The sequence below is a fragment of the Mycetomoellerius zeteki genome, unplaced genomic scaffold (genome assembly GCF_001594055.1).
Source record: "Mycetomoellerius zeteki isolate Tzet28-1 unplaced genomic scaffold, Tzet1.0 scaffold182, whole genome shotgun sequence".
In the NCBI taxonomy this organism is placed as follows: Eukaryota; Metazoa; Arthropoda; class Insecta; order Hymenoptera; family Formicidae; genus Mycetomoellerius; species Mycetomoellerius zeteki.
The window spans coordinates 339,802-356,050 of NW_017256778.1; the positions used below are offsets into that span (position 1 = coordinate 339,802).

General features: G+C 34.1%; 3 protein-coding genes across 4 annotated transcripts; 2 read left to right on the top strand and 1 right to left on the bottom strand.

Moving 5' to 3' along the window:
- The first annotated feature begins 1,080 nt into the window (after positions 1–1,080).
- On the top strand, positions 1,081–5,440 carry LOC108721796 (CCR4-NOT transcription complex subunit regena). Its single transcript, XM_018446557.1, has 9 exons — positions 1,081–1,605; positions 2,331–2,395; positions 2,483–2,981; positions 3,079–3,305; positions 3,627–3,869; positions 3,938–4,199; positions 4,526–4,633; positions 4,724–4,949; positions 5,196–5,440. The coding sequence occupies exons 3-8, from the start codon at positions 2,662–2,664 to the stop codon at positions 4,941–4,943; spliced, it is 1,380 nt and encodes a 459-aa protein (XP_018302059.1). The 5' UTR covers positions 1,081–1,605; positions 2,331–2,395; positions 2,483–2,661; the 3' UTR covers positions 4,944–4,949; positions 5,196–5,440.
- A 24-nt stretch (positions 5,441–5,464) lies between these two features.
- Positions 5,465–8,442, bottom strand: LOC108721794 (malonyl-CoA decarboxylase, mitochondrial). Its single transcript, XM_018446554.1, has 11 exons — positions 8,374–8,442; positions 7,806–8,311; positions 7,573–7,713; positions 7,262–7,402; positions 6,977–7,129; positions 6,716–6,869; positions 6,467–6,606; positions 6,213–6,348; positions 5,928–6,140; positions 5,699–5,804; positions 5,465–5,591 (listed from the first exon to the last, which is right to left on the bottom strand). The coding sequence occupies exons 2-11, from the start codon at positions 8,010–8,012 to the stop codon at positions 5,471–5,473; spliced, it is 1,512 nt and encodes a 503-aa protein (XP_018302056.1). The 5' UTR covers positions 8,013–8,311; positions 8,374–8,442; the 3' UTR covers positions 5,465–5,470.
- Positions 8,443–10,631: 2,189 nt separating this feature from the next.
- LOC108721795 (uncharacterized) lies at positions 10,632–14,011 on the top strand. Of its 2 annotated transcripts, none has more exons than XM_018446555.1 (7): positions 10,632–10,849; positions 11,042–11,199; positions 11,697–11,856; positions 11,938–12,501; positions 12,574–12,864; positions 13,235–13,470; positions 13,907–14,011. In XM_018446555.1, exons 1-7 carry the CDS (start codon positions 10,792–10,794, stop codon positions 13,943–13,945), a joined length of 1,506 nt encoding a protein of 501 aa, XP_018302057.1. In that variant the 5' UTR covers positions 10,632–10,791; the 3' UTR covers positions 13,946–14,011. The 2 variants fall into 2 exon arrangements, with proteins under 2 accessions (XP_018302057.1, XP_018302058.1); XM_018446556.1 differs by having other exon boundaries at positions 13,235–13,443.
- The last annotated feature ends 2,238 nt before the right edge of the window (positions 14,012–16,249 follow it).

Consider the following 16,249-nt stretch of genomic DNA (forward strand, 5'->3'; position numbering starts at 1 on the left):
GTGGACCGCAGCCTAGTATACACAGTACAATAGGTTGAAGTGAAACAAATGTACGTTGTTTCACTTCAACCTATTGCACTGTGTGTACTAGTTCAGAAAGTGCAGCAATAAAGAACAGACCTAATATTTCACGACGGTTTTGTGAATTCTCTAGAAAATCCCTTAGAATATTATGCAAGAGAGATCAAGCTCGAAACTGTCGCGTTTTGAATATACGAGATACCGACGTAAGGTGATATTTCGCAATATTTCCATAATCTGAATATAGTACTGGCTATAGTACATGTAATATATATTATAGTATCGTATCATACGAAAAACTAGGGAAATGCTATAGTATATGTAACGCATACTAGCCTAGTTTACATCGTGCACTTGAAACGGATACTACCTAGTAACTTTCTATTGAATTATCTTAATTTCGGCGAAACTTATAAACATATACATGATACATGTGTATTTAATTAATCATTTTGATGCATATTCTATCAATTTAGTACATTATTCTCTAAATACATCGCTGAAATTAAAATAATTTAATAGAAAGTTACTAGTTAATACGCGTATCAAGTGCTCGGTGTAAAAGGGGTCACTATAGTATTTCCCTAGTTTTTCGTATGCGATTCTTTTCGAGAATAGGGGCCCTAGGGGACCTACTTCAGGCCAATATTACATGCGTCCGTTCTTTGTCGTACGATAAGCTTTTCGAGCCCGTTGATTGGCTGCAGGACAAAGTGGTTCTCGAATCTCTTTTGCTGGATTCACCCTGCATCCGATTTTCGTCGTACGACGAATCCAGCATTTGTCCTGCAGCCAATTAACAAACTTGAAAAATTCGTCGTAAGACGAAAAACGGATGCATGGTGTAATATTGGTCTCAATCTGCTTCGATCCGCGAATGTATATAGGTATGTATGTTGCTGTGTTCCAAAATTCACTGTCAGCGCTGAAAATCTACAGTTTACGTTACGTATACTATACATTTTTAGCTCACTGGCGGTGAATTTTGCAACACAGCCTGTTCATACACAAGTAGGTATGCACGTACATACATAGATGCATACATACGTATATCGCGCCGCGCGCATCTTTGGCTCGTTGACATCGCTGGTCGCTCGCTTGAGCACGGTCGTACCAATTATTAATATGGCAGATGTTCGGGTCTCTAGTGTTGTTTAAGTTCGTGAAACTGTACAGTAAACTGCGAGTGACAAAACAGTGGGTCCTCTTACCGAAGGGCACTGTCATGTATATGAGATTTTGATCGGCGCACGTTCCAACGTCCACGTGCGAATCTGTGATTTAACGCGCGCACGAAAGAGGGAAAGTGCGAGGGAGATTATATTGTACGACTGACTCGAACGTACAGAATCGCGCGGATCTCCCTCGTCGCCGTGAGTCTACCAACATCGCCAACCAACCTCAACGACGAGAAGCACATCGACGACGTCTCCGTGTGTGCGCGCGCGCGCGCGCGCGAAAGAGAAAGAGAACGAGCGTTTTTCGTTTTTTTTTTTTTTTTAAACATTCGTCCACTTTGTTTATCATCAGGAACACTATGGAATTCGTCGCGTTGTGATACGCAGCCGGTGGCGCTTGTCCCAGGTAGTGTCGCGGCACTCTGCGCTTTTCCCTTATTTTGACATCTTACGCACTGTATAACCTTTCACTCCCTTCCCCTCCCCCTCCCTCTATGCCTGTCAATCCGTCCTCCGAGGCCTCCGACAGCGGAGATGATCGGTCCGCGCTGTTTGTGTTTACTTGATACGCGCGGCAACTCGCGGCTGTGTTCGCGGAGAGACGGGAGAGATTTTAGGTGCCTCTCATAGTTTCCGAGAGAAATGAAACAAACGTATCAAGCGTTGTTATTGTGTGTTGTATACTTCTGCAAGTTAGAACTAGCTTTACCAATACGCTTGTTTACTGTGGATTGTCTCTTTTTTTTCCTTCTAACGGACTGTACAAGAAGCTAAGCAGAACTAGATTCGATGTGACTAGTTGCGTACCGAAAAATTGGATTAAAATAAACTTTGTCTTTTAGTTATTATTGTGGTACGCATAGATTCGTATGTGACGTAAAAGTGTAATATAATTGTTGTGATTATGAAGCTCTGTTTATAACGAACCTGACATTGATTGAATACATTCAATGAATGAAGATTGTATTTGAATCTCAACGATCATTACATAGGCAACATCAAAGTTCTTATCATAGGCATATTTACTTTCATGTGCTTCAAACATAAGAAACTTATATTTGTATATAAATGACAAACTTCTTTGAACATTAGAGAGATACATATCTGATTAAAATAATTTTTTGTTGTTAGGTGTGTCATCGTCTCTATACTGCATTTTAATGTAACTATTACGGAAACGCTGTGCGAAGGAGGAGGTAAACGATACAATGCATTTTGTGATAGTCGCTAAATCATTGCATCCAGCTGGAACCAAGAATTAATCGAGATTTTTCTTATTTCAGGTTACAAGTGATTACGGGTCTTTGTCATGGATCAATGGCGATCTCATGAAATTATTAAGTTTTCAAGTGTTGTGCTAGAGAAAGAAAAGTGGATGTGTTAATCAAATCTGCAAGGTACAAGTGCTTGGTGTGCCTGCTTGCGGGCAAAAACATTTTTTTTTAAGTAGTGCCACCAGGCTATGGCCAACTTGAACTTTGAACAACCGCCACGCAGTATTGCGAACGCAAGTCTTACTTCACGTGCTGCCACTGCTGGGGGAGGTTTGAATACCGTGGCCCTCGCGGGTCATGTCACGCCTACCTCGGGCATGTTCTCAGGCTCGTCCGCAAGTACTTCGAGTACAGTCAATTCAGCGATAGTCGCCGCTAACGTTTATCCTGGAGCATCTGGCGGTGGACAGAATAATCATCAGCAACAGCAGCAACTCTCTCCTATGGGCAGTAGAGGACTGTTTGGACAGAGAGCTTTTACTGATAGACGTACGATGCCTGCTCTTGGGTTAGTGGTATTTCTCTTTTTTCATGTACATGTTTCTGCCTCTTTCTACTTTCTCTCTTTCTCTGCGTGTGTGCAATCATCTCCATCTGTATTGTAGAGCTTCAAATCCAATGGGTAGTATGGGCAGTTTCGGAATACCTCCAAGTCGCAATTACGGATCTCAAGGTGCGGTTAACAATTTCCACTCTGTTTTTGGGAGTGGAGGTGGTGGAGATACGAGTACTCCACCTCTGTTAGATCTCTCGGAGTTTCCCTCCCTAACGAATAGAGGTCAAGGTGATTCTATGCCGCAACCTAGTCCCATGCCAGGGAAACAGCCTTATGGTTAGTGCCAAGAAAACAAGCGCAAAATCAGATTTTTATAATGTACAAGATAATCATAATACACCACGTTTGGCTCGAATCTTTTTCTTGATTAGAAAACTTTCTACATAATTTTGCGAATTTATTTATAACTTACTTTAAAATAAGACAAGTAATCATACTTTCTGTTAAAGTATTATAAAATTGCAAAATATATTATAATGCAGTTTGTGTGCATGCGTGCGTGCGTGCGTTTAGGTTTCAGATCTTTCCAAATATTTAATATAGATGACCACACTAAAATTATTTTGCTGATGAAATTTTCATTTGTGTATGTTACAGTTGGAATGGTAAAGCAACCAACATCCGAATCGAGCGAATTTACGATGAGCTCAGAGGATTTTCCTGCATTACCAGGAACGCAGAATCGAGAAGGTCCGTCACCTGGTGGCAGTATGTCTGGTGATAAAAATATTCCTGTAGGACTTGGTCCAGAAATCGGACAAGATGTGCTACAGGCCAACAGAGCACCTGGATCTGAGAAATCTCAGTCTTCTAAAAGAGGCATCCAAACATCGCCCGATGGTAAAATCCAAATAAATTAGATAGTTAAGTTTTATCAGAGTTTAATTCTCAACATAATTATTGCATAGGCAAGGTGACGAATATACCTGCAAGCATGGTGAAGGATCAATTCGGCATGGTTGGGCTTTTGACGTTTATCAGAGCGGCGGAGACAGATCCGAACTTGGTGTCGCTAGCGTTAGGTCAAGATCTTACTGCATTAGGACTGAATTTGAATTCACCAGAAAATCTCTACCAGAATTTTGGTGGCCCCTGGGCGGAAACTCCGTGTCGACCGCAGGATATAGATTTTCACGTACCACCGGAATATCTTATAAATGCCGCAATCAGGTATTGATTTTCCATCCGATTAGTTAATTTATAAAGCTATCTGTATTGTGATAAAAACTACAAATATTTGTGAACTACATATTTGTACAATATTTGAGCTGCTTCCAAATTTTTGATACTTTACTATTAAGCAGATATTAAATGGAAATTATTTTATCGATGTATATTATATTAAAAAAAATATATTAAAACGAAATTGTTTTTGGAATTGAAATAGAATAATTGTTATTATTGTATAGAATTGTATTTCATTTATAGAATATATTCTATTATTGCACAAATTATTTTATTTGAACAAAATCACATTTTTTATATTTATTTTATAGGGATAAACTAGCGCCAGTTAAACTAAATCGATATAAAGATGATCTACTGTTTTATATGTTTTATACAAATGTTGGGGATGTATTGCAATTAGCTGCTGCGGCGGAACTGTAAGGAAAAACAAAATTGATTTTTATACTTGGAAATATTAGCGCGTACATATGATTTAATTCAAATAATTTTTTGTATGTGATATGAAGATACAGCAGAGAGTGGCGATATCATATGGAGGAAAAAGTTTGGATAACGCAGGCACCAGGTTTGGGAATTGTAGAAAAGACGTCGACATATGAACGTGGTACTTATTACTATTTTGATGCGCAAAATTGGAGAAAGGTAGCTAAGGAATTCCATTTGGATTATGCAAAACTAGAAAGTAGACCTCATCTTCCTTCGAACTTTCACCAAACTCAGCCTTGACTACAGGTGTGTGTACTCAATTTTATTTTCTTTTTCTTTTACATACATATCACACGTAACGCACACACATGCATATATTTGATTCAAGTATCGATAAAAAAACTAGTAGAAAAGAAGTCGGAGCTTTCAATATCGTTCCACATGACATAATTTTCTGATTGTGTCTCTGTGTTCTTCTCTGTGATTAGTCTGCAAAAAAATACAATAGAGATAATCTTAAAATTATAATAGAGATTTTATTATCTGTTTTAGACTTGTCTGCAGACCATTGTGCTGTCTTTAAGCTGGAAACGAATCAGCTATTGTATAAATGAACAAATTTAATAATCTTTAATAAAAACATAAAATTTGAAGAGTAATAAAAGGAACTTTTTTAATCACTAACTTAGATACCTCTTCGCCTCGCTATCGGTCATAGTTCATTATCGATTGTCATTATCTTACCATAATAATTCTTCCTCGTAATTACGATATTTATTATATTCTCATACCTTCATATTCTTTCACAATATATTATAATCCATATGTTATGATAAATTTCTTAATTTTTCCGCTTGCGTCGCGAGATTAATTATATCTTCTGTAGCATTTATGGTAAAATGTTCAATGTAATTCCGACTGTTTTTCTCAGAATCTTCTAAGAAATATCTGTGCAGAAACGTAATCGTGTATGTATGTGTGTGTATATATATATATATATATATATAATATATATACACAGACTGTACGCGTACAGTCGATTTTTTCATGTATACCTATAGTTAACCATTATGCCGCAACTATTTGCCACTCCGCGTGGTGAAGGATCAGCCATCCAATTTATTCGCCACATTACAGCTCCATTGCGTAAATGGAAATTAGCTGCATAAAATAATATACAAAATGTACAGAAGATAATTATCTTATAATGCTCGTCTTGCTCTTTAGAAATACCTCTACATTCACAAATTGATTATGAAAGAAGAAAAGCAATATGGGACATACCGACTGTATTTAAAGCATAGCCACGTCTTTTTTCTTTATACAAGTACCATGCACATGCTCGAAGTAATGGTTCTTTTAAAAATTCTGACAGTTGTTTGTCCCCTGTCCATAATGATGTGTCCAGGATTTTTTTAAAAATTGATATCAAATGTTCTGTTTGCAAAATATCTTTTGCAATTTGATATTCTTGTGTGGTAAATATAAACGTCATGTCTATGAAACAAATATATATATATATATTTATATGTAATTTCTATTTATTTTTTTTCAATAGCCTGCATTTACCTTGTTTCAATTTATCGGACAACCAAGCCTTAAAATTTGGTATTGGTGATAAACTAGATAATTGTCGTATAGCTGGAAATTCAGTTGTGATCTCGCTGGCTACTTCTTTTATCAAATAATTACCGAGCTCAATCCCCTGTAAAAATATCCTTTCATAGCTATACATATTTTTTACAGCACAGAGTTGTAGTGTAATATATGTCAACCTGAACTTGGAAAGTATAATTAACATTTTCATTACATAAATCAACTACCTGCAATCCTTTCTGAGTAGATACTATAGAATAAAATATTGCTGCTTTTATTTTTGATTTATCTTCCTCTAAAAAAGTTATATATTTCTTTGCACTTCCTAAAATTCTAGTTTCAGCTTCTTCAATACCTTTTACACTATCTGTAATATAATACAGACGAATATTAAAAAATTTACTCTTCTCTTTCTTTTCTATATGAAACAAATTCTATTCGGAAAGTTTTGAAAGTAAATTTCTTTGCATTTGAACCTGGTATAACATCACATAATGCTGTATGCAACACAACAATAGGTTCTCTTGGCATGGATGGATGTGTAAATATGTAACATCTTCTATATGGCCCAACCCTGCGTTTCAAGTCCAACCAATTTCTCATAGGATGTATAGCTTCGTAATCAGAGATCTTTGAGTTTACGAAGAATTGAAATGAAGCACGAGAAATCATTCAGAAATGTAGAAATTGAAAATAGATATAATAATGGAAATAAAATATATCAGAATTGTAATTACTTTTTGCAATATATCACATGCACTTTCCCAAGTTATTCGTTCCATATGTAAAAAACCCACGGAAAACCAGAGTAAAAGCAAATCTCGCAAAGTATGATTTAACTGCTGTATTATTATGCTTTCATCTGCATCTTTCATTTCTGATATTAGTTGCTAAGAAAAGTAGAAATAATCAGATAGATAGATATAATAATAATTTAACCCTGATATATATCTATAATAAATGTCAATTAACAATAAGATTTGTATCACAAGCATACATAAAGATACCTTTATTTTGCTTACCAGAACATCAGTTCTCAGGTCAACCAAGAATTTGACGCCATGCTGTAATCTTCCTACAATAACGAATAACCAATGATAAGCAGGTGTGAGAACATCCTTCAAAGCTCTCTCATGGACAATCATCTGACGTTCATTTTCAGGCTATAATAAAACGACACTACAGATACTTTGTACAAATGCAACATATTTAATACATACATATTTCCAATAACAGTAATGATATGGAAATAAAAGTTTGTACATTTGGAATATATGTATATACAATACAATTTGATTAAAGCTTTGCATATAACTCACACAAAACAGTGTACCTCAGTGCAGACCAATCTCTTGGCCACTCGACATATAACGTCATGTTGTACAGCATACCGCGAAGCTAATGTACGTAAAATCCACTGGCGATTATCTTTATTGCTTTCAGTATAGCTGACGCACAGTGCACGTGCCTTGTTCTGCAAATATAGATACTTTCCGATATACAATTTCTGCGAGGAAAAAGGAAGATGGGTGCTTTATATTACAGTTGAGAAATATGACTTGTAACCTCAATGATCCAATTGCTGATTTTGGTGTCCTTAAATTTAAAAATTTCCTGTAGTTGCTCGTTCACGTGTAATGTGCTGTTTGCTTCGGTACGTAAAGCGGAGGATGACGTTCCATTATATTCGCGTTTAACATTGTGCTTCAACGTGTTCGCGAGTCTGCAGCGATAAATAATCGGTAAAAACTCGAAGGGAAGCTTTTTTAACATATCTTAATCAATTATAACGAGATGAACTGGAACAGATACTTGATTTTCAACAGGTGTCACGTACTGAAACATGCATCAGCTGATATGATGACTTGCCAGATTTCTTTTTCCGTGTTTCGGTTTGTAGATAAAAACATGGACTGCTGGCTGCGTTCCACTTACGCTCGCAAGCATCGTTTGTCCTTGTTTAATATTTGATAAACAACAAGGATAAAATGATTCCACGGGTGTTGCGAGCGTTAAAGGGATCTAGAGCCCCTATACCAGAGTCTGGACATGAGCGCGATTGTGGCAAAATGCTACGAGAGAGAAAGATATGTATATATATATATATATACTATCTTCGTTTATTCATTCTAACCTGAATATAATGGTTTTCATGCTTGTCGGCATTGTAAATCGATGGAAACATGTAGTGGGATACCATTTCACAGAAAGTAGTTGTAAGAGTACATCTTTCAGATAATTAGTAAAGCAGAACAGATAGGTTTTCGAGTTAATTTTATAACATCGGATATGGGTTCAACAAATACTGGCTTGTGGAAGTTATTAGGAATAAGCAGTGGAAGATATAATAAATTAAGTAATTAATAAAATTATACATCCGTTCAATTCTAATCGATCTTTATATGTGATTGGTGCCCATCACATATCTTAAAAAATTTAAAGCAAACTTTACTTAATAATAAAGTGATGACTATATCTATTATCGATGTTGTACTTATCATTATGCCTCTTTGAACCGATTTAAATTCACCGTTACCTATTTCTAAATCTGTAAAAATATGAATAACTTTTAAAAAAAGTCAATATTTTCATTATATACGTCTTAATTTTTTTTACTAAATGCTAAATTACAACTTCTTGATGTTATTAGGCAAAACCATGCAGTAGTAACAGTCTGTTTTACTAAATTCATCTGCTAATAATTCAAACGAGCTGCTTACATCATTAGAGAAAACATTTTTAGCCTTGTTTACCTTCATTTTATTAAAATTATTGCAAATGAGATCATCTATTTTTAATCTAGGTGTCAATAAAAGTTCGCAATTATGTTGAATATCTATATTAACTGAAAGAAATGTTCTGACAAAATTTTATTTGAAGGTAACTTATACTTAATCATTCTATCATTGCTGATCGAGTTAACCGAATATCTTATTACAGAAAGAAATGTAGAATATATTTTAACTTCTTGATTCAATCAAGATTGCCTTGAAAACCTTTTTTCTCAAATTAGACAAAAAAATTCTAAACCTCATCCGCTACAATTTACGAACGATTTGAAATTAATATCAATAGCTATGTATATATGAGATATATCGATAGTAACAATTATGAAAACGATGAGCGAGAATATTTATCAGGATTTCTTAATTATATAATAGGAGATAAACTGAAGAAAGAATGTATTATCAATATAGGAACAATAATACAAATAATATTAATGATGAAATTCCACCTTTTTCTAAAAATCTGAATTTATAAGGTTATCGACGTCTGAATTAGAGCGGGAGTTGCCATAAACGGCGAACCAATCAAAAGTTGTCTCTCTCGTGTCCAGACTCTGGTATAGGATCTCTATTTTACCCGTGTTTTCAGTACCTCTACAAAGCGTCTATGAAGCATCGAACTAAAAAATGATTCCGAGCCGCTTAATTTGAATATACTAAAGCGTTAGGCCGAAAACAGACTACGCATTAAGCGGGGAGCACAGACTCTTGCATAACGCATAATACATAAGGCATAAGAAATTCAACCAATCATAGTTCTTTATTTCATGGAAAGGAAGGAAACGAAGGATTTTGATTGGTTTATTTTCTTATGCATTATGTGTTATGCGTTCTGCAAGAGTCTGTGCTCTCCGCTTAAAAGATTGAGATTGAAGATTGAAGATTAAAATTTGACCAGTGAGGACAAAGGAATTTTAGCTCCTATTGGCCGGTATTCATAGTCGGTTCTTATTTCAAAACCATTTTAAGTAATATCTTAATACGCTAATGCGGCTCTATTGGCCGCAGCACAGACTTTTGCATAATACATAATGTATAGTGCATAAGGGAATCAATCAATCGAAATTCTTCTTTTCCATGGAATGGCAGGAAAGGAAAGATTCTGATTAGTTGATTCGCTTATGCACTATGCATTATGCAAAAGTCTGTACTGCGGCCTTATGATTGGTTCATGACACCTCAAGGCTGAACTTAAGACGATCTTGAATATAAGAACTATGAATACCGGCCATTGTTTTGATTGGTCAAATTTCAATCTTTCAATACGCTTTAGGCCGGAATCAGACTAGGCATTGAAGATTGAGATTGAAGATTGAAAGATTGAAATTTGATCAATCAAAACAATAGGAACTAAAATTCCTTCGCCCTCATTGGTCAAATTTCAATTTTCAATCTTCGATCTCGATCTTCAATGCGTAGTCTGATTCCGGCCTTAGTATATTCAAATTAAGCGGCTCGGAGCCATATTGATTTTTAGTTCGATGCTTCATAGACGCTTTGTAGAGGCGCTGAAAACACGGGTAAAGAAAATACAATGAGAGTTTACTGGCCCTGGTTGTGACATTTATGACATCACTCATACATACATTGATATGCATCGCTGATAAAATTTGGTAAAATGGCGATGTCAGTGAACACAAGTAAATATCAGTGAAGAATCTTCGGAAGATTATCGTTTTCGGAGGAATGTCAAAGTAATCTAAAAGCGCTCGCGAATGTGACGCGCTCCGATAATAATAATAATAATAATAATAATAATATACAGAATGCAAACGGCTCATTTTTATTGCCATCTCGTTTGGGGTGTTTGGTGTTTCCTACAAGGTAATAACACATTCTTGATTACGTCTAATTACGCACGTTTCCTATGTCATTTCACGTTATCATTGTTACATCGATATTTCTTCTATTCTCTGTATTTGTTACAACGCTCCGTTTTTTTTATTTGAACATGTTAATTGTAATAAATGACGTTGCACATCATTATTTTTAATCAAGTATTTTCTTTATTTTCAGTTACTGCCAAGGACTATGTTCAACTGTCACATGACGGACCAGTTGTACTGGGTGGGACGATCACTTTTAGAGCAGATGTGTACAGAGATGGCAAACGACCAAAAGAGACTTTCAGATACATATGGAAAGATAATTCATTAATGAAACATAATTATGAGGTTACAATGTTTCATTAGTTATATTACAGTATAAACTGTTATTTAAAATTAACTGTGTTTTCTCAGCAGAAAAAACAACTGCACTTTCAAATTGTTGTAAGATTCTTTAATATGATTGCACATTTTGATTTAGTAAGGAACTAAGAGTAAGACAATCATATTAAAGAATTTTACAATAATTGCAAAGCTGCTTTTTCTGGTAAACATAGCCTATAGGCCTGTTCTTTTTGGCTGAACTTTTGTACCAGTTCATTTTTCTTTTTCTTTTTTCCTTCTGGAGAGAAAAGGAAGAAAGATGAACTGCAAAAGTTCAGCCAAAAAGAACAGGCCTATTGTTACTTTTAGCCATATTCAGTTATCTTGTTTATTCTTTGACGTAAGAAATTCTTGAATGTAGATAATATTTAATATTTTATGATTTTTTCATGGATTACTTATTTATTTTTTTGTCAATATTATAATGTGTTATCATTTTTATGTACTCTGTAACATTTTAGAGCAAAAAAACGTCAAATACAACAACATTTTGGAGCATAAGTTATCCACGTGAAAGTAACATTCCTGGAAACTATACAGTAGAATTACAAGTCAAATGTCTTAGCTATTCATTTTTTTGGGTAACTGATACAAGTGCTCGTATCGAGTTTGAAATTTCTGGTAACTGTTGATATTGACGAAAATTTCTCTGACTGTTTCTCTTTGTCAAATATTATATTTTATTATCTATTTTAATTTCAGAAGGTCTTAATGGTAATATAGCCATAAAACAAGCTAATAAAACCATAGCAGGAGAATATATCTCTTCTACAAATGAAACCAAACTAACAATAGATTTACGAAAGGGAGATTATGACTTTATAACTCAGAAAGCAACAGCGATATTGACGTATTGGTTTATTGACTGCAAGTATTACGGTCAAACAAATGATTTCACTTTCATTTATAACTTTACAAGTCCTGGTATAACATACGAAGTAGGAGCTTTAGTGATCGCTTCCTACGACCCACCAACGACCACAACCATGGCACCTACAACTACAGTTGCACCTGTTAATGTGACAACAGTTGCATCCAATACTACTACGGCAAATACGAATGGAACTCTTGTCACAGTAGTAGTACCGATAACTGTTACGAGTGTAAAACCTCCGATGAAGTCTACGACAATTGCACTTCCAATTAATACAAGCACGGTAGAACCTGCCAACATATCGTTGCCATACATTTGCTCAAATACGTCTCTCATTCTACCGGATCCTAAAAAAACATATGGATATTTTTATAAGAAGATGCATGTTCGTGGTTAGTAAGATGTGCAATCGATATTTTACAGAATTTTTATAATATTTTTCATTTTTTAATAAATATCTTCAGCTCCCGTGTCAAATATCTCAGTCGAAGGTACAAATTGGATCCAACCATGGGACATGCTATCTTTGAATATAACTTGTAAGGGATCAGGTCCGTTTTCTAAGTGTCTTCAATTTTACCATGGAAAGTACAATACAACGGGAAATGAAACTTGTGATAACGTAGATCACTTGTACTCGTGCAATTTTTCCATTAGTCATTATTTTCTTCAGCCCGGTGTTTACACAATATTAATCATATTAAACAATGAAGTTAGTACGCAGATTTATCCACTAACGATAAACATTTATAAAGGTAAATTCCTTTAGAATGATATCTATTAATACCGTTCTCTCATGGTTGCATTAGTGCACACTGAGTGCATATTAGAACTGTTGTACACTGATTTGAATTGTGTAGAAGTAAAATTCAAATATTTCGAATTATATATATATATAAAATACAGATTTTACTTAACAGCACAATAAAATGTATTGAGGATTTCATGATTTAATCTGTTTTTATGTACTTATATTAAACATACGTCTTTATGTCAATTTGTGTATGACGGCTTTAACATGCACTCAGTGTGCACTAGTGCAGCCAAGAGAAAACACTATAAGTATTGTAATTTATGGACATACACAATGATAATATTCATATTTAACTTTCTTACTCTTCTCAGTAACAACAAAACCGCAGTTATCGGTTATCGTAGTACCAGTTTCTTGCTCGGTTATTGCCGTGGTGCTGATAGTATTCGGCGTGGCGTATTACATCCAAAGCAGAGTAAGATTCACGATAGAAGTCGCGGACTTTAATTTTGGACAAAGTAATCCAGAGATGGAGTACAAAACGTTTACGGAACGTTTACGAGACTCATTTAATAACACTGTAAGACCTGGCAGCAAGCGGCCAAGCGTACGCTATTACGGCAGCATGAATCAATGAAACATACAGGCTGTGCGAAGCTATGTGATTCCTATCGCCATCTCTTTCTGTTGCTTTTTAAATGCAGTATGATTTATTTCTTTTTCACTTTTTTTTTGGTTGGTCTCTTGTGCTTAACTTTGGTTTGCCTATCGCAGATTTAGGTCAGTATTCATAGTCGGTTCTTATTTCAAGACTGTCTTAAGTAACGTCTTAAGATGCTATTGCGACTCTCTGATTGGTTTGTGACACCTCAAGGCTAAACTTAAGACATCTTGAATACAAGAACTGACTATCAATACCTAAATCGGTAAAATAAAAATACCAATATGAAATTTTTTTAATAACGGACAACTTATTACTTTATACTTATTAAAAAAATTTATACCGATCTGTTACTAACATATGAACTGTTTATTATCTGTAGGGATATAAACCACTCAGCAATCCACAAACACTTCAGTGATGCATGAAAACGAGAAGTAATATATTTAAAAGCGACACTGGAACAAAAGTTTCTGCAAAAAGCGAGGGGAAATGAGTAATGCGCCATGCAAAAATATCCGTCGGCAAAAATTTAACGACATGCGAAGAGATCTGTCGAATGCTATTGTGCACTAATAGATATTGAGAAATTTGGTTTAAAGATAAACTGGCTATAAAAGGAAAAAAGAGAAAGATAATGTTGTGCGATAATTTTTAACAACATTATCGAATGTTGAAATCGAAATTGTACATAGATGAGGAAATTACGATGTATATATAGGCTGTGAATATAGTATGCAATGGTGTATTTTAGAGTTGCTCTTAACATGAAACACAGGAGAGTTTAATATTTTTTTAAGGTTGCAATGAGAATTATCTCAACTTACATCCCTTTTATAGTTTCATACATTATTGCTTTGATTTGTTGTTTATTAGTAATCGTACATGTTTTGCACAAATGCGATACAATAGTGAGTTTTAAAGAAAAGAAAACAATAGCATAATTTATTAACTTATATCATTTACACATGCATATATAGGATGTCCTATTTTAAATAATGCATTAAGATCAGTGTTTGATCTTATCTGGATAAAATTATCTAGATGATCACCTAGATGAAATTTTGATGTCTTTATCTAGATAATAAAAATATTAATTATCTTTATCTGCATTTTAGATGAAAAAAAGTGTCGTCTTTATCTATATTTAGAATGACGTTTAGATAATTTAATTTATATTTTAGATTACTAAAAATGTGCTGAATATTGAAATATTCGCTTTTATGTAATTCATGTTTGCAGAAAAATTTTCAGCCTCAAGGAAAAAGTGGGTGCATTCAGTAGTAGATAGGTCTGTTCGCGTTGCTTGCACTTTTTATATTCGGCATCTTTGCTGTGTCTCTGTTCAAGGCCAAATATATGTATATCTATCTCATTTTAAGTGCAAAAATATTTGGAGATTTCATGCAACGCGAACAGACCACTCACTTGCACTCAAGTGATTTGAGATGTTGATTGCGTACTTGAAATGAGGAGAAAATTATAAAAGTGAGCAAATTCACTAGATATTGACCAATTAAATTATAACTATTCTAGTGAATTTGTTCACTTTTGCAATTTTTACCTTATTTCGAGATACACAATCGACCATCTGTAGTTTGATTTATAAAATTCATGAAACCCTCTGTTTTTTATTTCTGCACTAGATTGCACTAGATTGAACTCTCTTTCTCTCTTTTGCCAAATATCAAACATATCTATCTCGTTTTAAGTTCCAAAAGTGTACAATAGTTCAGCCACAGAAAAGACAAAACAAATGGCAAAATCTTATATCTTTTATTAACTATGAGTAATAATGAAATTAAATTAAAACTAATAAGTTATAGACTCCTTTAATTGATACGACAAGCAATAAAAAAAATTCATACAAAATACGACTATAAGAGTCAACCTCTGGCTATGATAAATTTCGAGATATACATTTAATTTATATCATATGATTTCGTATATTTCGACTTCTGTTTGAGTCATCTTCAGCGTTACAACCTTTTAATATTACAACATTTAATACATCGCAGTCAATGTCTTCAAAGTTTCCCCTCCTTTTGTATGCGACCGTTGTGGATAAAAACTCCAGCTAAAATTAAAAAAAATCATTGAAAAAGGTAAATAATATAGAGAACAACAGAAATAAAAATTGTGCTTACTTTACGGAGTCAACAAATCATAAACAAAGTAATAGTAAATCACACGAGAATTACAGAACGTCATCGCAAATAAAAATTAAAGGCATTTAAATGCGATATATTAATTGTCGTAATATTAAGGTTATAACGCTGAAGATGACCCAAACAGGAGTCGAAATCATATGTTGTTATTATTAACTAAATGTATGTCTCGAAAATTTTAACAACCAGAAATTGACTCCTATAGCCTTTTGTATGAATTTTTTTATTGTTAACTGTAAGTATAAGACGGTATTCATAGTCGGTTCTTATTTCAAGACCGTCTTCTGATTGGTTTGTGACATCTCAAGGCTGAATTTAAGACGATCTTGAATATAAGGACTGACTATGAATACCGATCTTAGTCTTAAAAATAAAAAAAATTATCTGGAATTTTTTAGATGAATTTTCTGATAAATTTATCTGTTTTATTTAGATTAATTTAAATGAAATCATCTTTATCTTATCTAAGATAAATTTCCGAATTTTCATCTTATCTTTATCTAGATAATTTTTAAATCATCTATGCACAACACTGATTAAGATTTCTTGAAAACTGT